Here is a 17,298-nt window from a genome sequence, read left to right as displayed (position 1 = left end):
TTTTCATTGCTAGTTCCTAGCTGTAATTTTGCTATTGTTGTGAGTTGTAAATATTTAATATGCAGGATGTCTGATAGGCAACCTCTGTGAAAGTGTCATTTTACCCGCCCCCACCCACCCACCCCCAAAGGGGGTCTTGGGCTTTTTTTTTCCTTCTGTTTGTTTGTTTTCTCCTTTTCTGTTTTCTATATTATTCCATTTTATTATTTTCTATTTTTAGATGCATGCTCATTTTCTACTGAGAGTGAAAAGAAAGGATGTGGATTCAGGTGGATGGGGAAGTAGGAGGATCTGGAAGGAGGTAAGGGAGGGAAACCCATAATCAGAACACATTGTATCCAAAAAAATCTATTTTCAATCAAAGATCAGCAGTGGCATGAAATAAACTATTTTCATAAAGGTTTTAAAGACCCAATTTCTCGACTATGTTGGGCATAATTCCTAATGTAAGTAGAAAATACTCATTGATACAATTGTGGACTTAAAAATACAAATAGTTTTTCTTATAAGCTTTTGTTAATATTTCAGCCAACAGAAAACATTTCAGGTAAAAGGTCTAAGAGACACCTTATAAAATTTTAAATATGCACACCCAGTGACAGGTATACACATATCAAATATGTGTGAGAAAAACAATGAAGCCTGGTGTCTGGAACATGAAGAGGAGCAGCAATTTCAGTAACTCAAGAGACACCAATGCCTACTGGACTTAAGTCTCCTAGACAACTGTCAGAGAGGAAATAGAAGGAACATGAATATAAGAATTTGAGAGAAATGTGGCTAAAATAGAGAATAATTCCTGTATTACTAGAGAGGAAATGTGGTCAGGGGAGGTTCCTAATGAGAAAAAGTAACAAGTTTTCATGTCGCTGTGGGTTGAAATGTGTTCTGCCCCAGATATATGCAGACCCTGTGTGAATGTGACCTTGGTTTGGAATTAGGGTGGTTGAAGATGTCATCAGACTGAGTTCATGTTAGACTAGATCAGGCCCCAATCTAAGTGTTTCCGAATACAAAGTAAATACAGGCACACAGAGAAGAGAATGTGCCTGCATTTGAGGCAGATATTGCCTCATATACGACGGGTCTATAAGTCAAAGGACAGTAATGATTGCAAACAACCACCAGAAGTGAGCAGAGCAGTACACATTTGTCTCGCTACAACTCTCTAGGAGAAACCTGCCCTGGAAACACCTTAAGTTTGAGTTTCTAATCTAGGGACTGGGTAGTGATTAACGTCCACTTCAAGCCACAAAGTCTATGCTACCTTGTTGCACCAGCCTTAGGAAACACATACTAGGATGTGGAAATAAACTAATGGAAAGTAGTTTCTGACTGGTAGAGATCCAATAGCTGAACAAATACCCCTAAGAAACAAGAGAGGGCCTTAAATATGGCAGTTGTGCATCAGGACTCAACAACAGGAATGCTCTTGCCAAACAGAGAGCCTAAATAAAGTTCGCCCTTAACATTTCAGGAAGGCAGCCCCTCCCACCTGCTCTCCTCTTAAGAGGTGTACCTGCTGAGGCTGTTGGAAGTGGTCTTACTGGGTGGCTTGGCTTTGGGGTGGCAGGCTGGAAGGTGAGAATCTATTTGTCTGAGAAAGTTGTAAATTCCGCGTTTCCTACACCTCTTTGGAAGATGCCAGCAAACTCTCCAGACAACAGCTCTGCCCCAGTACAAACTGACATCTGTGCTGAAAGGGAAAGGGGGGCCTTTGCGCCCAGGGTGGTAACAACCGACCACAGGGCACGCGCCTGGCCCACCCTGATCCCTTGCGCCCAGGGAGCAGAAACGATCACAGGGCTACAGGGCGTGGCGCGTGAGGTTTGACTCACCAGGATCCCTCACTCCCACATATGAAGTAAATAAGGAACAAAACCAGAGGATGCAAACAGCTGCCTCCAGCTCTTTGTGCCCTAGCAGCTACAGCTACAAGGAGTCAAGTGTGGGTGCCACGGATCATGGAAGCCTAGAACACCTATGCCACATTTCAGATGACTAAATAAATAAATAAATAAATAAATAAATAAATAAATAAGCAAGCCAACAGAGAGCTTGCGGTGCCGTGTCAGCGAACAAGGAACAGTGGTTTTTTCCAGAGTGGAATAGGTGAGAGGGTGTCAGGTATAGGTTTTCGCAGAAAACAAAACAAATACATACATACCAACCTAAGTAAAGAAAATGGGTTGAAATGAACTAAAGGAGAAATGAGCCATTAAGCAGCTTCTTGTGCTAACGTCTATCATCAGAAGCAGCCTTGGAGTTACAATGTCATTATGGAATTATCATTAAAGTTTGGTTGTGACAGGGAGGTAATTTGGTTTTTCCTTGCCTCATCCTGAGTATGTTCCCTATGAGAGAAGATGAAAAGGGTTGAAATTATGTGTTTATAGCATGTAGCAGAAGATGGCCTAGTCGGCCATTATTGGGAAGAGAGGCCCCTTGGTCTAGCAAACTTTATATGCCCCAGTACAGGGGAACACCAGGGCCAAGAAGTGGGAGTGAGTGGGTAGGGGAGCAGGGTAGGGGGAGGGTATAGTGGACTTTTGGGATAGCATTTGAAATATAAATGAAGAAAATATCTAATAAAAATGTGGTAAAAAATAAATGACATATCTAGAAATTAAAAAAAAAAAGATGTATAGCAACTGCATAGCATGTCCTGAGGAAGTGAACATGTAACATCATTAAAGAAATGTTTGCCCTGTTAGGATTTCAGCTGTATTTACTCAACAGGTCTTTGTTTTTGAAAGTTTCCCATGAAAACTTACTTTTGTTGAAACATGACAAGACATGCTAGCATATCTCCTTGGACTTATAGAAATTTGTTATAATATACATGGTGTGGTGTCTCAGCATTCAGTAGGCTGAGACAGAAAAATTTCCATGAGTTTGAAGCTAGCCTATGTTACGTCTCTCCTTTAGTTCATTTCAACCCATTTTCTTTACTTAGGTTGGTATGTATGTATTTGTTTTGTTTTCTGCGAAAACCTATACCTGACACCCTCTCACCTATTCCACTCTGGAAAAAACCACTGTTCCTTGTTCGCTGACACGGCACCGCAAGCTCTCTGTTGGCTTGCTTATTTATTTATTTATTTATTTATTTATTTATTTATTTACTTAGTCATCTGAAATGTGGCATAGGTGTTCTAGGCTTCCATGATCCGTGGCACCCACACTTGACTCCTTGTAGCTGTAGCTGCTAGGGCACAAAGAGCTGGAGGCAGCTGTTTGCATCCTCTGGTTTTGTTCCTTATTTACTTCATATGTGGGAGTGAGGGATCCTGGTGAGTCAAACCTCACGCGCCACGCCCTGTAGCCCTGTGATCGTTTCTGCTCCCTGGGCGCAAGGGATCAGGGTGGGCCAGGCGCGTGCCCTGTGGTCGGTTGTTACCACCCTGGGCGCAAAGGCCCCCCTTTCCCTTTCAGCACAGATGTCAGTTTGTACTGGGGCAGAGCTGTTGTCTGGAGAGTTTGCTGGCATCTTCCAAAGAGGTGTAGGAAACGCGGAATTTACAACTTTCTCAGACAAATAGATTCTCACCTTCCAGCCTGCCACCCCAAAGCCAAGCCACCCAGTAAGACCACTTCCAACAGCCTCAGCAGGTACACCTCTTAAGAGGAGAGCAGGTGGGAGGGGCTGCCTTCCTGAAATGTTAAGGGCGAACTTTATTTAGGCTCTCTGTTTGGCAAGAGCATTCCTGTTGTTGAGTCCTGATGCACAACTGCCATATTTAAGGCCCTCTCTTGTTTCTTAGGGGTATTTGTTCAGCTATTGGATCTCTACCAGTCAGAAACTACTTTCCATTAGTTTATTTCCACATCCTAGTATGTGTTTCCTAAGGCTGGTGCAACAAGGTAGCATAGACTTTGTGGCTTGAAGTGGACGTTAATCACTACCCAGTCCCTAGATTAGAAACTCAAACTTAAGGTGTTTCCAGGGCAGGTTTCTCCTAGAGAGTTGTAGCGAGACAAATGTGTACTGCTCTGCTCACTTCTGGTGGTTGTTTGCAATCATTACTGTCCTTTGACTTATAGACCCGTCGTATATGAGGCAATATCTGCCTCAAATGCAGGCACATTCTCTTCTCTGTGTGCCTGTATTTACTTTGTATTCGGAAACACTTAGATTGGGGCCTGATCTAGTCTAACATGAACTCAGTCTGACGACATCTTCAACCACCCTAATTCCAAACCAAGGTCACATTCACACAGGGTCTGCATATATCTGGGGCAGAACACATTTCAACCCACAGCGACATGAAAACTTGTTACTTTTTCTCATTAGGAACCTCCCCTGACCACATTTCCTCTCTAGTAATACAGGAATTATTCTCTATTTTAGCCACATTTCTCTCAAATTCTTATATTCATGTTCCTTCTATTTCCTCTCTGACAGTTGTCTAGGAGACTTAAGTCCAGTAGGCATTGGTGTCTCTTGAGTTACTGAAATTGCTGCTCCTCTTCATGTTCCAGACACCAGGCTTCATTGTTTTTCTCACACATATTTGATATGTGTATACCTGTCACTGGGTGTGCATATTTAAAATTTTATAAGGTGTCTCTTAGACCTTTTACCTGAAATGTTTTCTGTTGGCTGAAATATTAACAAAAGCTTACAAGAAAAACTATTTGTATTTTTAAGTCCACAATTGTATCAATGAGTATTTTCTACTTACATTAGGAATTATGCCCAACATAGTCGAGAAATTGGGTCTTTAAAACCTTTATGAAAATAGTTTATTTCATGCCACTGCTGATCTTTGATTGAAAATAGATTTTTTTGGATACAATGTGTTCTGATTATGGGTTTCCCTCCCTTACCTCCTTCCAGATCCTCCTACTTCCCCATCCACCTGAATCCACATCCTTTCTTTTCACTCTCAGTAGAAAATGAGCATGCATCTAAAAATAGAAAATAATAAAATGGAATAATATAGAAAACAGAAAAGGAGAAAACAAACAAACAGAAGGAAAAAAAAAGCCCAAGACCCCCTTTGGGGGTGGGTGGGTGGGGGCGGGTAAAATGACACTTTCACAGAGGTTGCCTATCAGACATCCTGCATATTAAATATTTACAACTCACAACAATAGCAAAATTACAGCTAGGAACTAGCAATGAAAATAATGTTATGGTTGGGCGTCACCACAACATGAGGAACTGCATTAAAGCATTGCAACATTAGGAAGTTTGAGAGCCACTGGAGCACATTTAAAGGGAAATGTAGTTCTCTGCTGACTACTTTTCATGCTTATACATCCTGAAGGAGATTTGAGAAAAATCCCCAACAGGAGTTCAGTCTTTCCTAGACTGGGACTAAATGAGGACTAGGAACAAAGAAGCAGAACTGACAGTTCAGATGCTAGAACTGCTACTTTCTACTTGGCATTATTCAAGGCTCCCAGCTCAAACTTACCTTGTTGCCTGTGGTTTTATTGTCAAGTTTAGGTGTGACTGAAGGTGATGGAATAATCTACTTACTTATTTATAACACTTTCCATATTCCTGTGCCATAATTGTCTCCAATATGAGGTGAACACTGTTTAAGACATTCCCAATGGAAACTGTAGTCTTCTAAAGTCTCTCTACAGTGGTAGACAAGCAAAGTGTACACCTTTATTAGCACTGGTTTTGAGGCGTTTACTTCAGAACTCAACAGAAATATCTGCCTGCTTATCTCTGCAATACGGATCCTAACTGTATTAGAGCCCAGAACCCCATTTGCTTTCTAACATTGTTTTTGTTTGTGCAATAGTCCTATATTATGTTTGGAAATTTTCTAAGGTGAGGTTTGTTGATTATGTTTTTGTTGTGGCTGTGGATGTTGTTGTTGTTCTTATTCTTCTTTGACAGCATTCCGATCCTCCTTGAGAGCAAATGATATTCACATCAGGTCATCATGTATACAATTCAGGACTTACCTTCAGAATGATGAAAGCACAGAGAGGATAACAGATCCTGCAGCACAACTGTAAGTAACTCTCCTCGACAAACAAATAGTTCCTAGTTGCATAGGAATGAATCTTCTTCCTATCTTCAGTTGTACTGTGGCCTAAATACAGAGGCTCATTGTTAAGCAGAGAATAACTGTCTGTGGGTTAGCTTATTGTAGTGAGCTCTTTATGATTTTTATTTAAATCTCTTACTCATACAAAAAATGTGGTAAAATTTAAAAACAAAATTGATAACATTTGGAGCAAATAGTATAGAAAACAAGCAAGATAGACAGAAAAATTATCTTTATTCAATTTCCAACCATAAGACTTCCTAAATTTTTGAGTTTTCCTGTGACTACCTTCTCTGAGATGAGGTTAATCATGTGCAACATGGGAATAACAGTGTATGTCAAGGGTGTATTTTAACTCAATAATGGGTCTTTCACTGCTCTGTTGTCATTCTTGAGTTTAAACATTTTCTTTTTATTTAACTTGTCATTCAAAAAGACCAAAAATATGTCAGCACCTCCCAGAAGAAGTGTGGTGTCTATTTCAGTTATTTTTATGTTTTTGTGACAAATCATCTCATAATGAATACCCACTGAAGGGAATTAACTGCTTGATTAACAGTTTCAGAGGGTTCATCAAGTAGGTACTTGGTGCTATGCTTCTGAGCCATGGTAAAGCAAAGCTTTATGATAGCAAGCATATGGAGGGTGGGGCTGATCACACTCTGGTAGACAGGAAATTGTAGACCAGACATAAATAGTCAAAGTCAGCATTCATTTACCAACTTCCTTTAGCTAAACTATATCTCCTAAAGTTTCTGTCAAAATAGTACCATAATTTGGGAAATAAGTAACCAATAAATGAGCCTGTACAGAACTGCTTGTATTCACACCATAACAATGTCACCTGAAGTGCTTGCTCTGGTACCATAACGATAAAACAGACATAGAATATGAATTTCATTGAATAATTTTGTTGATATATTAAATGAACAGATTTTCTTTTGAATGCCTTAACATTTTATTTACAGGGAGGTACTGAATTTTTCATAAGTAATTTGGAAGCTAAATCAATCACAAAAATGAAATGTGCAAAGCATCCATCAACCATTAGTATGAAATTGACAAGTGTTCCAGAATTACCTTATAAGAAAGGCTTACTGAATTCATCACCTAAGCCAAAAGAAAAACATAATGCCAAGTCAAAGTATGGTAAAAATGAATCAATGGTCCTGAGGTCGCCACCCACAGGAGAGTCAATTGTACGCTTTGCCTTGCCAATACCATTGAGTAAAACGAAGGACAAAATATCAGCTGATGAAATGGTCAGGAGGATTACCACAAATCTGAAGATGGTAAGGTATTTGCTGGGTCTTCTATTGGGATAATTCCAAATCTGGTCACTAGCTGGGGGATTTGCTGTTAGGCAGCAGGTGAATCAGCTATAGTTATGATGGACTCAGTATACCATTATGCCAATGATAAGATTTATTACATCCAGCCATGTGGAGGGAATCAGAAGGAAAATGGGATGAAGCCTATAGACTGTTCTCTTATTAAAGTTGTATGAGGCATGCTTAGTTGCTCTGGCAGTAATTTATGACAACTCACATAGTATTTGTGCTAGAGGAAGTCATTAGACACTCAGTGCCCAGAGTAGTGATCACTTAAAGTGGTCTGTCTGAGTTTCACTGCTGTGAATAGACACCATGACCAAGACAACTCTTATAAAGGACAACATTTATTTGAGATTAGCTTACAGATTCAGAGGTTCAGTCCATTATCATCAAAGCAAGAACATGACATTGTCCAAGCAGACATGGGGCTGGGGAAATTTAGAGTTCTACATCTTGTTCCAAATGGAACTAGGAGAAGACTGGGTGGTCTTAAAGCCCATGCCCACAGTGACTCATATACTCAACCAAGGCCATACCAGCTAATAGTGCCATTTCCTGGGCCAAGCATATACAAACCATCACATGATCTCTGACAAGCATATATTAGAATTCTAGATTCCAGATAACCAGGAGTTTAACATAAAGCATAATTTCTGGGATAAAACTCATTCTTTCTAGCTTCCTGAAAACAAAATTTCTAAATGTCAGGTTAAGGCCACCATTCTAAGCAGGAATTTGTGTATATAAGCATCTTGAAATCTCATGCCATCTATAGTAATTTTTGTCTATACTCCAAGCAAGAATGGCAAGACAAGTCTATAGCCCTTGATATTTCTCTAATTTTCTTTTTACATAATGGTTGATAATCAAGTTGTAAATGGGCTTTTAAGTGAACACAAGGAGGGAAGACACCAAATTAAAGACATTATAGTTTATCATACTTCTAAGATACCTGTTAGATCACAGTTTGCTATTGTGGAGAATGTCTTTTAAATTTTATTGCTTTCTGCTCTTTACATTTTTCGTTTTTTTAAAAATATTAATTTTACATCCAGATTACAGCCTCCTATTTCTTGTCCTCCAAGTCCTACCTTTACAAATATTTGCCCCCTTTGTGTCCTCCCTTGGGTACCACCAAACCCTGGGGCATCTTGTTCCAGCAGTTTTAGGGATATCCTCTCCCACTGAGATCCAAACAGGCAGTCCAAGTAGTGGAAAAGGGGATCTGATGGTGGAGATCAGAGACAGTGACAGCCTCTGTTCCAAGTGTTAGGGGAACATATGAACTTGCTTTTGCATGCTTCCTGGTTGGTGGCCCAAGCTCTGTGAGTCCCTATGGTCCTAGGTTAATTGAATCTGTAGGTGTTCTTGGGGTATCCTTTACACCTCTGAGTTTCCCATTTCTACACTCCACTGTTCTACAAGATTACCCAGGCTCAGCCTGAAGTTTGGCTGTGGATCTCTGCATGAACCTAATTCTGCTGCTAGATGAAGCCTCTCAGGAGACAGTTATGCTAGGTTCCTATTTGAAGCTCAGCAGGGTATAAAAACAGTGTCAGGGATTGGCTCTCTCACATGGAATGGGTCTCAAGTTGGGGCATACATTGGTTAGTTGTTTCCTTAGTCTCTGCTCCATCTTTATCCCTGCACATATTGTAAGCAAAACAATTTTGGGTTGAAGAGTCTGTGTATGGATTGAGGTCTCCCTCCTTCCTCTAGAAATCCTGTCTGGCTGCAGGAGGTGGCAATTTCAGATTCTATATACCTCTCTGATAGGAATCTAAGCTCACCACCTTCATAGACTCCCCCTATTCTCTTCCTTTCTAGGCCTCCAGCTAGTCACCAGAAATGCCTCCAAATCCAATTTCCATTCTGACTCCCAGTCCTCTCTCACCCCATCACCCCATTCTGGATCTCCATCACAGTTCCCCTCCTAATGTCCTCTTCTACCCAGTTTCCATTATCCATTCCCCTCAGACGACTATTTAGTTTCCCTATCTGAGTAAGATTCATGCATCCTCCCTTGGAACCTCCTTATTACCCAGTTTATTTGGGTCTGTGTATTGTTGCATGGTTATCCTGTGCTTTATCACTAGTGCCTACTTATAAGTGAAAACATAAGTGTCTTTCTGGTTCTGGGTTACCTCACTCAGGAGGTATATATATCCTCAGGTTGCATTCTTTGCCTGAAAATTTAATGATTCCTTTGTTTTTAATCGCTAAATTGTATTCTGTTGTGTAGATGTACTACATTTTCTTTATCCATTCTTAAGTTGAGGGACATATAAGTTGTTTCCAGTTGCTGGCTATTACGAATAGAGCTGCTATGAATGTAGCTGAGCAAGTGCCCCTGTGGTACTGTGGGACATCTTTCTTGTATGTGCCCAGGAGTGGTATAGCTCTTTACATTTCTTTTACTTAATGTGATAATCAGAGGAAAATCAGACTTTGATGAAAATTCGGCATTGAGTTCAGCAACTCATAGACACATACCTATTTTAGCTATTTATCCACATAGAGAAGATACAGCCTTGGAGTGTTCTCATACATAGGAAGCAGGCTCAAGCACTATTGAGCTTGGCATCTTCTTGACAAAGTGTGATGAGTCAAAGGGTAAAAAGCGTATATTCAAGCTAATGGCAATAAAGTGACATCTGTAAGATCATGGTGTGAATGTTTTAGGATTTTGACTATGAATAAATGTATCTTGCTGTCCATTTTTCTTAGGTTGTTTCTAACTTGGAAGACACCTATGGAGCTTGCTATGATAATGGAGAAAAAGCAGCAGAAAAAAGTGAAGCAGAAGGCTTGTCTGTATGTGTATATAATGCTAGTGAAATAAATTAAATGCTGGAAGGGGTTAGCCCTCACCTTCAGAATCCACAAACACACAGTGTCTGAATAGGCCACTATCTACACAAAGATTCTCTTGTGACATTTGACAAAACTGTACTAATGTTTCCAACTTCAGCCAATTCCTCCTGTCTTAACTATCTGTAAGTCTACTTTTTATAGTCTTGCTTCTATGGTGAGTTTTAAATATGAGCTTGGTTATTTTGATCATCTTGGCTGTAAGAAAGTATTCTTGCCCCAGCAAAACGGTTCAGTGGGTAAAGATGCCTGCCATTAAGTCTGAAAGCTTGAGTTCAGTTTTTAGGACCTTCATGATGGAGGGAGAAGGCCAACTCTTGCAAGTTGTAACTCCATGTGTAAACTCTTGCAAGCAAATGTGAGCTCCACCCCCAAATAAATAATAAATGTAAGTTTTAAAAAGTATTTTCTTTTCTAAACTTTAAGATAGAAAATAAAATGAGTTTTTAAATGTAGTAAATAGTTGTAATTCACCTATTAAAATCACAGTATGGTTCTTTTCTTCTTCTTTTCTTCTTCTTTTCTTCTTCTTCTTCTTCTTCTTCTTCTTCTTCTTCTTCTTCTTCTTCTTCTTCTTCTTCTTCTTCTTCTTCTTTCTCTTCCTCTTCCTCTTCCTCTTCCTCTTCCTCTTCCTCTTCCTCTTCCTCCTCCTCCTCCTCCTCTTCCTCTTCCTCTTCCTCTTCGTCTTCTTCTTCTTCTTCTTCTTCTTCTTCTTCTTCTTCTTCTTCTTCTTCTTCTTCGTCTTCTTCTTCTTCTTCTTCTTCTTCTTCTTCTTCTTCTTCTTCTTTGTTTTGTTTTTTTTTTTGTTTTTTGTTTTTTTGAGACAGGGTTTCTCTATGTAGCTGTGGCTGTCCTGGAACTCACTTTGTAGAGCAGGCTGGCCTTGAACTCAGAAATCCACCTGCCTCTCCCTCCAGAGTGCTGGGATTAAAGGCATGCGCCACCAAACCCGGCTATGGTTCTTCTTAAGTTGGCTGTTTCTGTTTCTTGTTGTTCCTTGTTTGTTTTAATCTTTTAAGGTATTTTTAAAATTTTATTTATGAGTATGTGTTCATGTCTGCATGTCTGCATGCGCACATGTGATGGTCCCTGTAGATGCCAGAAAAAGACATTGGCCTAAAGTGACAGGAGGTTGTAAGCCATCAAATGGAGTTGCTGATAACTGGATCCCAGTTTTGAGAAGGCATCAGGCACCCTTAACTGCTGAGCCATCTTGAAAGCCCTGTTTTACATACATTTGACTCATCCAATTTTTTGCATTTGAATTTTTCAACTTCTATTTTTTAATTGTTATTTTGTGTGTATGAACAACTGCATGTGCCATAGAATATATGTAGAGATCAGAGGATAATTTTGTGGAGTTAGTTTTCTTCTTTCCCATTTATATGGGTTCCAGGGACCAAATTCAGGTTATCAGGCCTGTCCCATTCCTCTCTTAGCAATATTGCCAGTCCCCCTTTATACTATTCAAACATAAAACCTTATCCTTTTATTTATAATTAGTTTTAAAATGGATTGATGTGGGCTATTCAATAAGAAACCTGGATTGAAGCTTCTCATAAATCTATTTAATATCTGTATTTATTTATATTGCACTTAATTTTGTTCACCAGAATTTAAATTCGTTCACTGTTTAGATCTTTTACATGATTTGTTTGTCTTACAGTTTGGAGAGACTATTAATGACATTTGTTTAAAACTTTAGTTTCTCTATAGTAAATCTCAAAGCACACAAGAGATTGCATGAATCTTACTCAGATAGGGAAACTAAATAGTCATCTGAGATGAATGGATAATGGAAACTGGGTAGAAGAGGACATTAGGAGGGGAACTGTGATGGAGATCCAGAATGGGGTGATGGGGTGAGAGAAGACTGGGAGTCACAATACAAAATAATAGGGGGAGACTTCAACACCCCACTATCAACAATGGACAGATCTTGGAAACAGAAACTAAACAGAGACATTGAAACTAACAGAAGTTATGAAAGGAATGGATTTAACAGATATCTACAGAACATTTTATCCTAAAACAAAAGGATATATCTTCTTCTCAGCACCTCAGGGCATCTTCTCCAAAATCAACCATATAATGGGTTACAAAACAGGCTTCAAAAGATAAAAAAATATTGAAATTATCCCATGCATCCTATCAGATCACCATGGATGAAGACTGATTTTAAGTAACAACATAAATAAAAGAAAGCCAACCTTCATGTGGAAGCTGAACAACATTCTACTCAATGGTAACTTGGTCAATGAAGAAATAAAGAAATTAAAGACTTTTTAGAGTTTAATGAAAATAAAGCCACAACATACCCAAATTTATGGGACACAATGAAAACAGTCCTAAGAGAAAAACTCATAGCTCTGAGTGCCTCCAAAAAAGAAACTAGAGAGAGCACACACTAGCAGCTTGACAGTACACCTAAAAGTTCTAGAACAAAAAGAAGCAAATTCACCCAAGAGGAGTAGACTGCAGGAAATAATCACACTCAATGCTGAAATCAACCAAGTGGAAACAAAAAGAACTATTCAAAAAAAAAAATCAACCAAACCAGGAGCTGGTTTTTGAGAAAGTCAACAAGATAGATAAACCCTTAGCCAGACTAACTAGAGGGCACAGGGACAGTATCCTAATTAACAAAATCAGAAATGAAAAAGGAGGCATAACAATAGAACATGAGGAAATCCAAAACATCATCAGATCCTAAATTAAAAGGCTCAACAAAACTGGAAAACCTGGATGAAATGGACAAATTTCTAGACAGATACCAAGTACCTAGGTTAAATCAGGATCAGATTGATGACCTAAACAGTCCCATATCCCCTAAAGGAATAGAAGCAGTCATTAATAGTCTCCAAACCAAAAAAAAAAAAGAAAAAGAAAAAAAAAAGCCAAGGACCAGATAGGTTTAGTGCAGAGTTCTATCAGACCTCCAAAGAAGACCTAATTCCAATTATCAAACGATTTCACAAAACAGAAACAGAAGGTACTCTACCCAGTACATTCTATGAAGCCACAATTACTCTGATACCTAAAACACATAAAGACCCAACAAAGAACGAGAACTGCAGACCAATTTCCCTTATGGAAATTGATGCAAAAATACTCAATATAATTCTTGCTAACAGAATCCAAGAACACATCGAAATGATCATCCACCATGATCAAGTTGGCTTCATTTCAGGGATGCGGGATTGGTTTAATATACTGAAATCCATCAACATAATCCACTATATAAACAAACTCAAAGACAAAAAAAACACATGATCATCTCCTTAGATGCTGAGAAAGTGTTTGACCAAATCAAACACCCATTCATGATAAAAGTCTTGGAAAGATCAGGAATTCAAGGCCCATACCTAAACAAAATAAAAGCAATATACAGCAAACCAGTAGCCAATATCAAACTAAATGGAGAAAAACTTGAAGCAATCCCACTAAAGTCAGGGACTAGACAAGGCTGTCCATTCTCTTCCTACCTATTCAATAAAGTCCTAGCCAGAATAATTAGACAACAGAAAGAGGTCAAGGGAATACAAATTGGAAAAGAAGAAGTCAAAATATCACTATTTGCAGATGATATGATAGTATATATAAGAGATCCTAAAAATTCCACCAGAGAACTCCTAAACCTCATAAAAAGCTTCAGTGAAGAAGCTGGATATGAAATAACTCAAACAAATCAGTGGCCTTTCTCTACACAAAGGATAAACAGCCTGAGAAAGAAATTAGGGAAACAACACTCTTCACAATAGTCACAAATAATATAAAATACCTTGGTGTGATTCTAACTAAGAAAGTGAAAGATCTGTATGATAAGAACTTCAAGTCTCTGAAGAAAGAAATCAAAGGTCTCAGAAGATGGAAAGATCTCCCATGCTCATGAATTGGCAGGAGTAACAGCAAAAATGGCTATCTTGCCGAAAGCAATCTACAGGTTCAATCCAATCCCCATCAAAATTCCAACTCAATTCTTTACCAAGTTAGAAAGGGCAATTTGCACATTCATCTGGAATAACAAAAAACCTAGGGTAGGATAAACTACTCTCAATTATAAGAGAACCTCTGGTGGAATCATCATGCCTTACCTCAAGCTATACTACAGAGCAATCATGATAAAAACTGCATGGTGCTAGTACTGTAACAGACAGGTAGATCAATGGACTTGAAGGCCCAGAAATGAACCTATGGTCACTTGATCTTTGACAAAGGAGCTAAAACCATTCACTGGAAAAAGACAGAATTTTCAACAAAAGATGCTGGCTCAACTGGTGGTTATCATGTACAAGAATATGATTTGATCCATTCTTATCTCCTTGTATAAAGCCCAAGTCTAAGTGGAACAAGGAAATTCACATAAAACCAGAGACACTGAAACTTATAGAGGAGAAAGTGTGGAAAAGCCTTGATGATATGGGCACAGGGGGAAAATTTCCTGAACAGAACAGCAGTGGCTTGTGCTGTAAGATAGAAAATAGACAAATGGGACCTCATAAAATTGCAAAGCTTCTGTAAGGCAAAAGACACTGTCAATAAGACAAAAAGAAAGGTCACCAACAGATTGGGCAAGGATCTTTATCAATCCTAAATCATATAGGAGACTAATATCCAATATATATAAAGAACTCAAGAAGATGGACTCCAGAAAAATCAAATAACACCATTAAAAATGGGGTACAGAGCTGAACAAAGAATTCTCAACTGAGGAATACTGAAGGACTAAGAAGCACCTGAAAAAAATGTTCTACATCGTTAATCATCAGGGAAATACAAATCAAAACAATCCTGAGATTCCACCTCACATGAATCAGAATGGCTAAGATAAAAAAAATCAGTTGACAGAAGATGCTGTCGAGGTTGTAGAGAAAGAGGAAGACTCCTCCATTGTTGGTGGGATTGCAAGCTGGTACAACCACTCTGGAAATCATTCTGGCAGTTCCTCAGAAAATTGGACATAATAATACCGGAAGACCCAGTAATACCTCTCCTGGGCACATACCCAGAAGATGTTGGGTACTTTCCCTAGCTCCTTCATTAGTGGCCCTGTGTTCCATCCAATAGATGACTGTGAGCAACCACTTTTGTATTTGCCAAGCACTGGCATAACTTCACAAGAGAGAGCTATATCAGAGTCCTGTCAGCAAAATCTCTCTGGCATATGCAATAGTGTCTGGGTTTGGTTGTTTTACCCAACTTGTAAAAAGACACATGCTCCACTATGTTCACAGCAGCCTTATTTATAATAGTCAGAAGCTGGAAAGTATTTAGATGTCCCTCAACAGAGGAATGGATAGAGAAAATGTGGTACATTTACATAATGTAGTGTTACTCAGCAATTAAATACATTGAATTTATGAAATTTTAGGCAAGTGGATGGATCTGGAGGATATCATCTTGAGTAAGGTGACCCAACCACAAAAGAACACACATGATATGCACTCACTGCTAAGCAGATATTAGCCCAGAAACTTAGAATACCGAAGATACAATTTGCAAAATACATGAAACTCAAGAAGAAGGAAGACCAACATGTGGATACTTTGTTCCTTCTTAGAATGGCGAACAAAATATCCATGGAAAGTATTAAAGAGACAAAGTTCAGAGCTGAGACGGAAGGACCATCCAGATACTGCCCCACTTGGGGATCCATCACATATACAACCACCAAACCTAGGCACTATTGCATATGCCCAAAAGATTTTGCTGACAGGACTCTGATATAGCTCTTTCTTGTGAAGTTATGCCAGTGCCTGGCAAATACAGAAGTGGTTGCTCACAGTCATCTATTGGATAGAACACAGGGCCACTAATGAAGGAGCTAGGGAAAGTACCCAAGGAGCTAAAGGGTTCTGCAATCCTATAGGAGGAACAACAATATGAATTAGCCAGTACATCCAGAAATGTGTCTCTAGTTGCATATATAGCAGAGGATGGCCTAGTCGGCAATCAATGTCAGGAGAGGCCCTTGGTCTTGTGAAGATCATATGCCCCAGTACAGGGGAATGGCAGGGCCAGGAAGAAGGAGTGGGTGGGTTTAGGAGCAGGGCAGTGGGAGGGTATAGGGGACATTGGGGAAAGCATTTGAAATGTAAATGAAGAAAATATCTTATAAATAAAAAGAATAGAAAAAAAACCTTTAGTTTCTACACATTTGGTATGGGTGACAGGCATATGGTTGTTGTTTGTCATGATCTTTGATCTTGTGATACTAGTCATTGTAGCTTTTAATTCTCAGAAATTCATACTGATTATTGAAGGGATAATTTTATTGTGCACACCATATACCTTAATTTCTTTCACTCAGAGTTCCAGTCTGAATGCTTTTTGTTTTCTTATCTGGACTTACAGTGGTTTAGAGTTGTAGTAGATAGTAGTGGTGAAAAAAGAAGACCTGTTGCATTCCAGTAGCTATGCTCAGACAAGGTTAAAAGTGTAATTTCATGTTTAGGCCCAACAACAAAATCAAGATGAATGAAAGGGCCAGCTACTATTACTGAGTAGGTGGGACAATTTTTCTCCCCATTTAGCCTAGTGATTCTCCCTTGGTATGGGAAGTGGAAAACCAGTTTTCACTGCCATGGTTCCTGTGCTGTACTATCAGGTAGTAGTAAGAACATTGGTCACTGCATGACTTATGCAGAGTCTACTCCCTCTCTTATCCTAACTGAAAAGTATGGAAGCAATTTTTAGTCTTTCTATTTCTTTTTCTTTTCCTTTCTTTTCTTTTTTTTCTGACTTTTTCTCTTTTTCGACAGTAGCACTGGAGTTAGGTGTACAATTTCTTTTTACATTCCAGTGCTAACTGACACTTTTGACTCCTTCCTAGAAGTTTTCTTTCCTTTTCTTTTTTAAAATTTTTTCAAATTTTTATTAGATATTTTCTTCATTTACATTTCAAATGCTATCCCTAAATTCCCCTATACCCTCCCCCCCCCATGCCCTGCTCCCCTACCCACCCACTCCCACTTCTTGGCCCTGGCATTCCCCTGTACTGGGGCATATAAAGTTTGCAGGACCAAGGGGCCTCTCTTCCCAATGATGGCCGACTAGGCCATCTTCTGCTATATATGCAG

The 17,298-nt window shown here is 39.1% G+C and overlaps 2 protein-coding genes across 7 annotated transcripts in view; one reads left to right on the top strand and one right to left on the bottom strand.

The window, feature by feature from the left end:
- Ccdc7b (coiled-coil domain containing 7B) overlaps positions 1 to 1,769 on the bottom strand; it is a 116,622-nt gene extending 114,853 nt beyond the window's left edge. For 3 of the 5 annotated variants that reach the window (NM_001369028.1, NM_001369029.1, XM_030243825.1), the window contains exon 1: positions 1,520 to 1,769. The gene's annotated coding sequence lies outside the window, so the exon portion shown is untranslated. The remainder of the gene's footprint in view (positions 1 to 1,519) is intronic. The other 2 variants (NM_001168369.1, NM_029292.3) reach the window with 1 other exon arrangement.
- Positions 1,770 to 3,387: 1,618 nt separating this feature from the next.
- The window catches only part of Ccdc7a (coiled-coil domain containing 7A), an 85,474-nt gene continuing 71,563 nt past the window's right edge, over positions 3,388 to 17,298 (top strand). For both annotated transcript variants that reach the window (NM_029061.3, NM_001197041.1), the window contains exons 1-4: positions 3,388 to 3,612; positions 5,861 to 5,978; positions 6,983 to 7,306; positions 10,076 to 10,162. In NM_029061.3, coding sequence (NP_083337.1) covers positions 7,034 to 7,306; positions 10,076 to 10,162 — 360 coding nt within the window. In that variant the 5' untranslated portion in view covers positions 3,388 to 3,612; positions 5,861 to 5,978; positions 6,983 to 7,033. The remainder of the gene's footprint in view (positions 3,613 to 5,860; positions 5,979 to 6,982; positions 7,307 to 10,075; positions 10,163 to 17,298) is intronic.

This window comes from Mus musculus, chromosome 8 (genome assembly GCF_000001635.26).
Source record: "Mus musculus strain C57BL/6J chromosome 8, GRCm38.p6 C57BL/6J".
In the NCBI taxonomy this organism is placed as follows: domain Eukaryota; kingdom Metazoa; phylum Chordata; class Mammalia; order Rodentia; family Muridae; genus Mus; species Mus musculus.
This window is presented reverse-complemented; position numbering and strand designations above follow the sequence as displayed.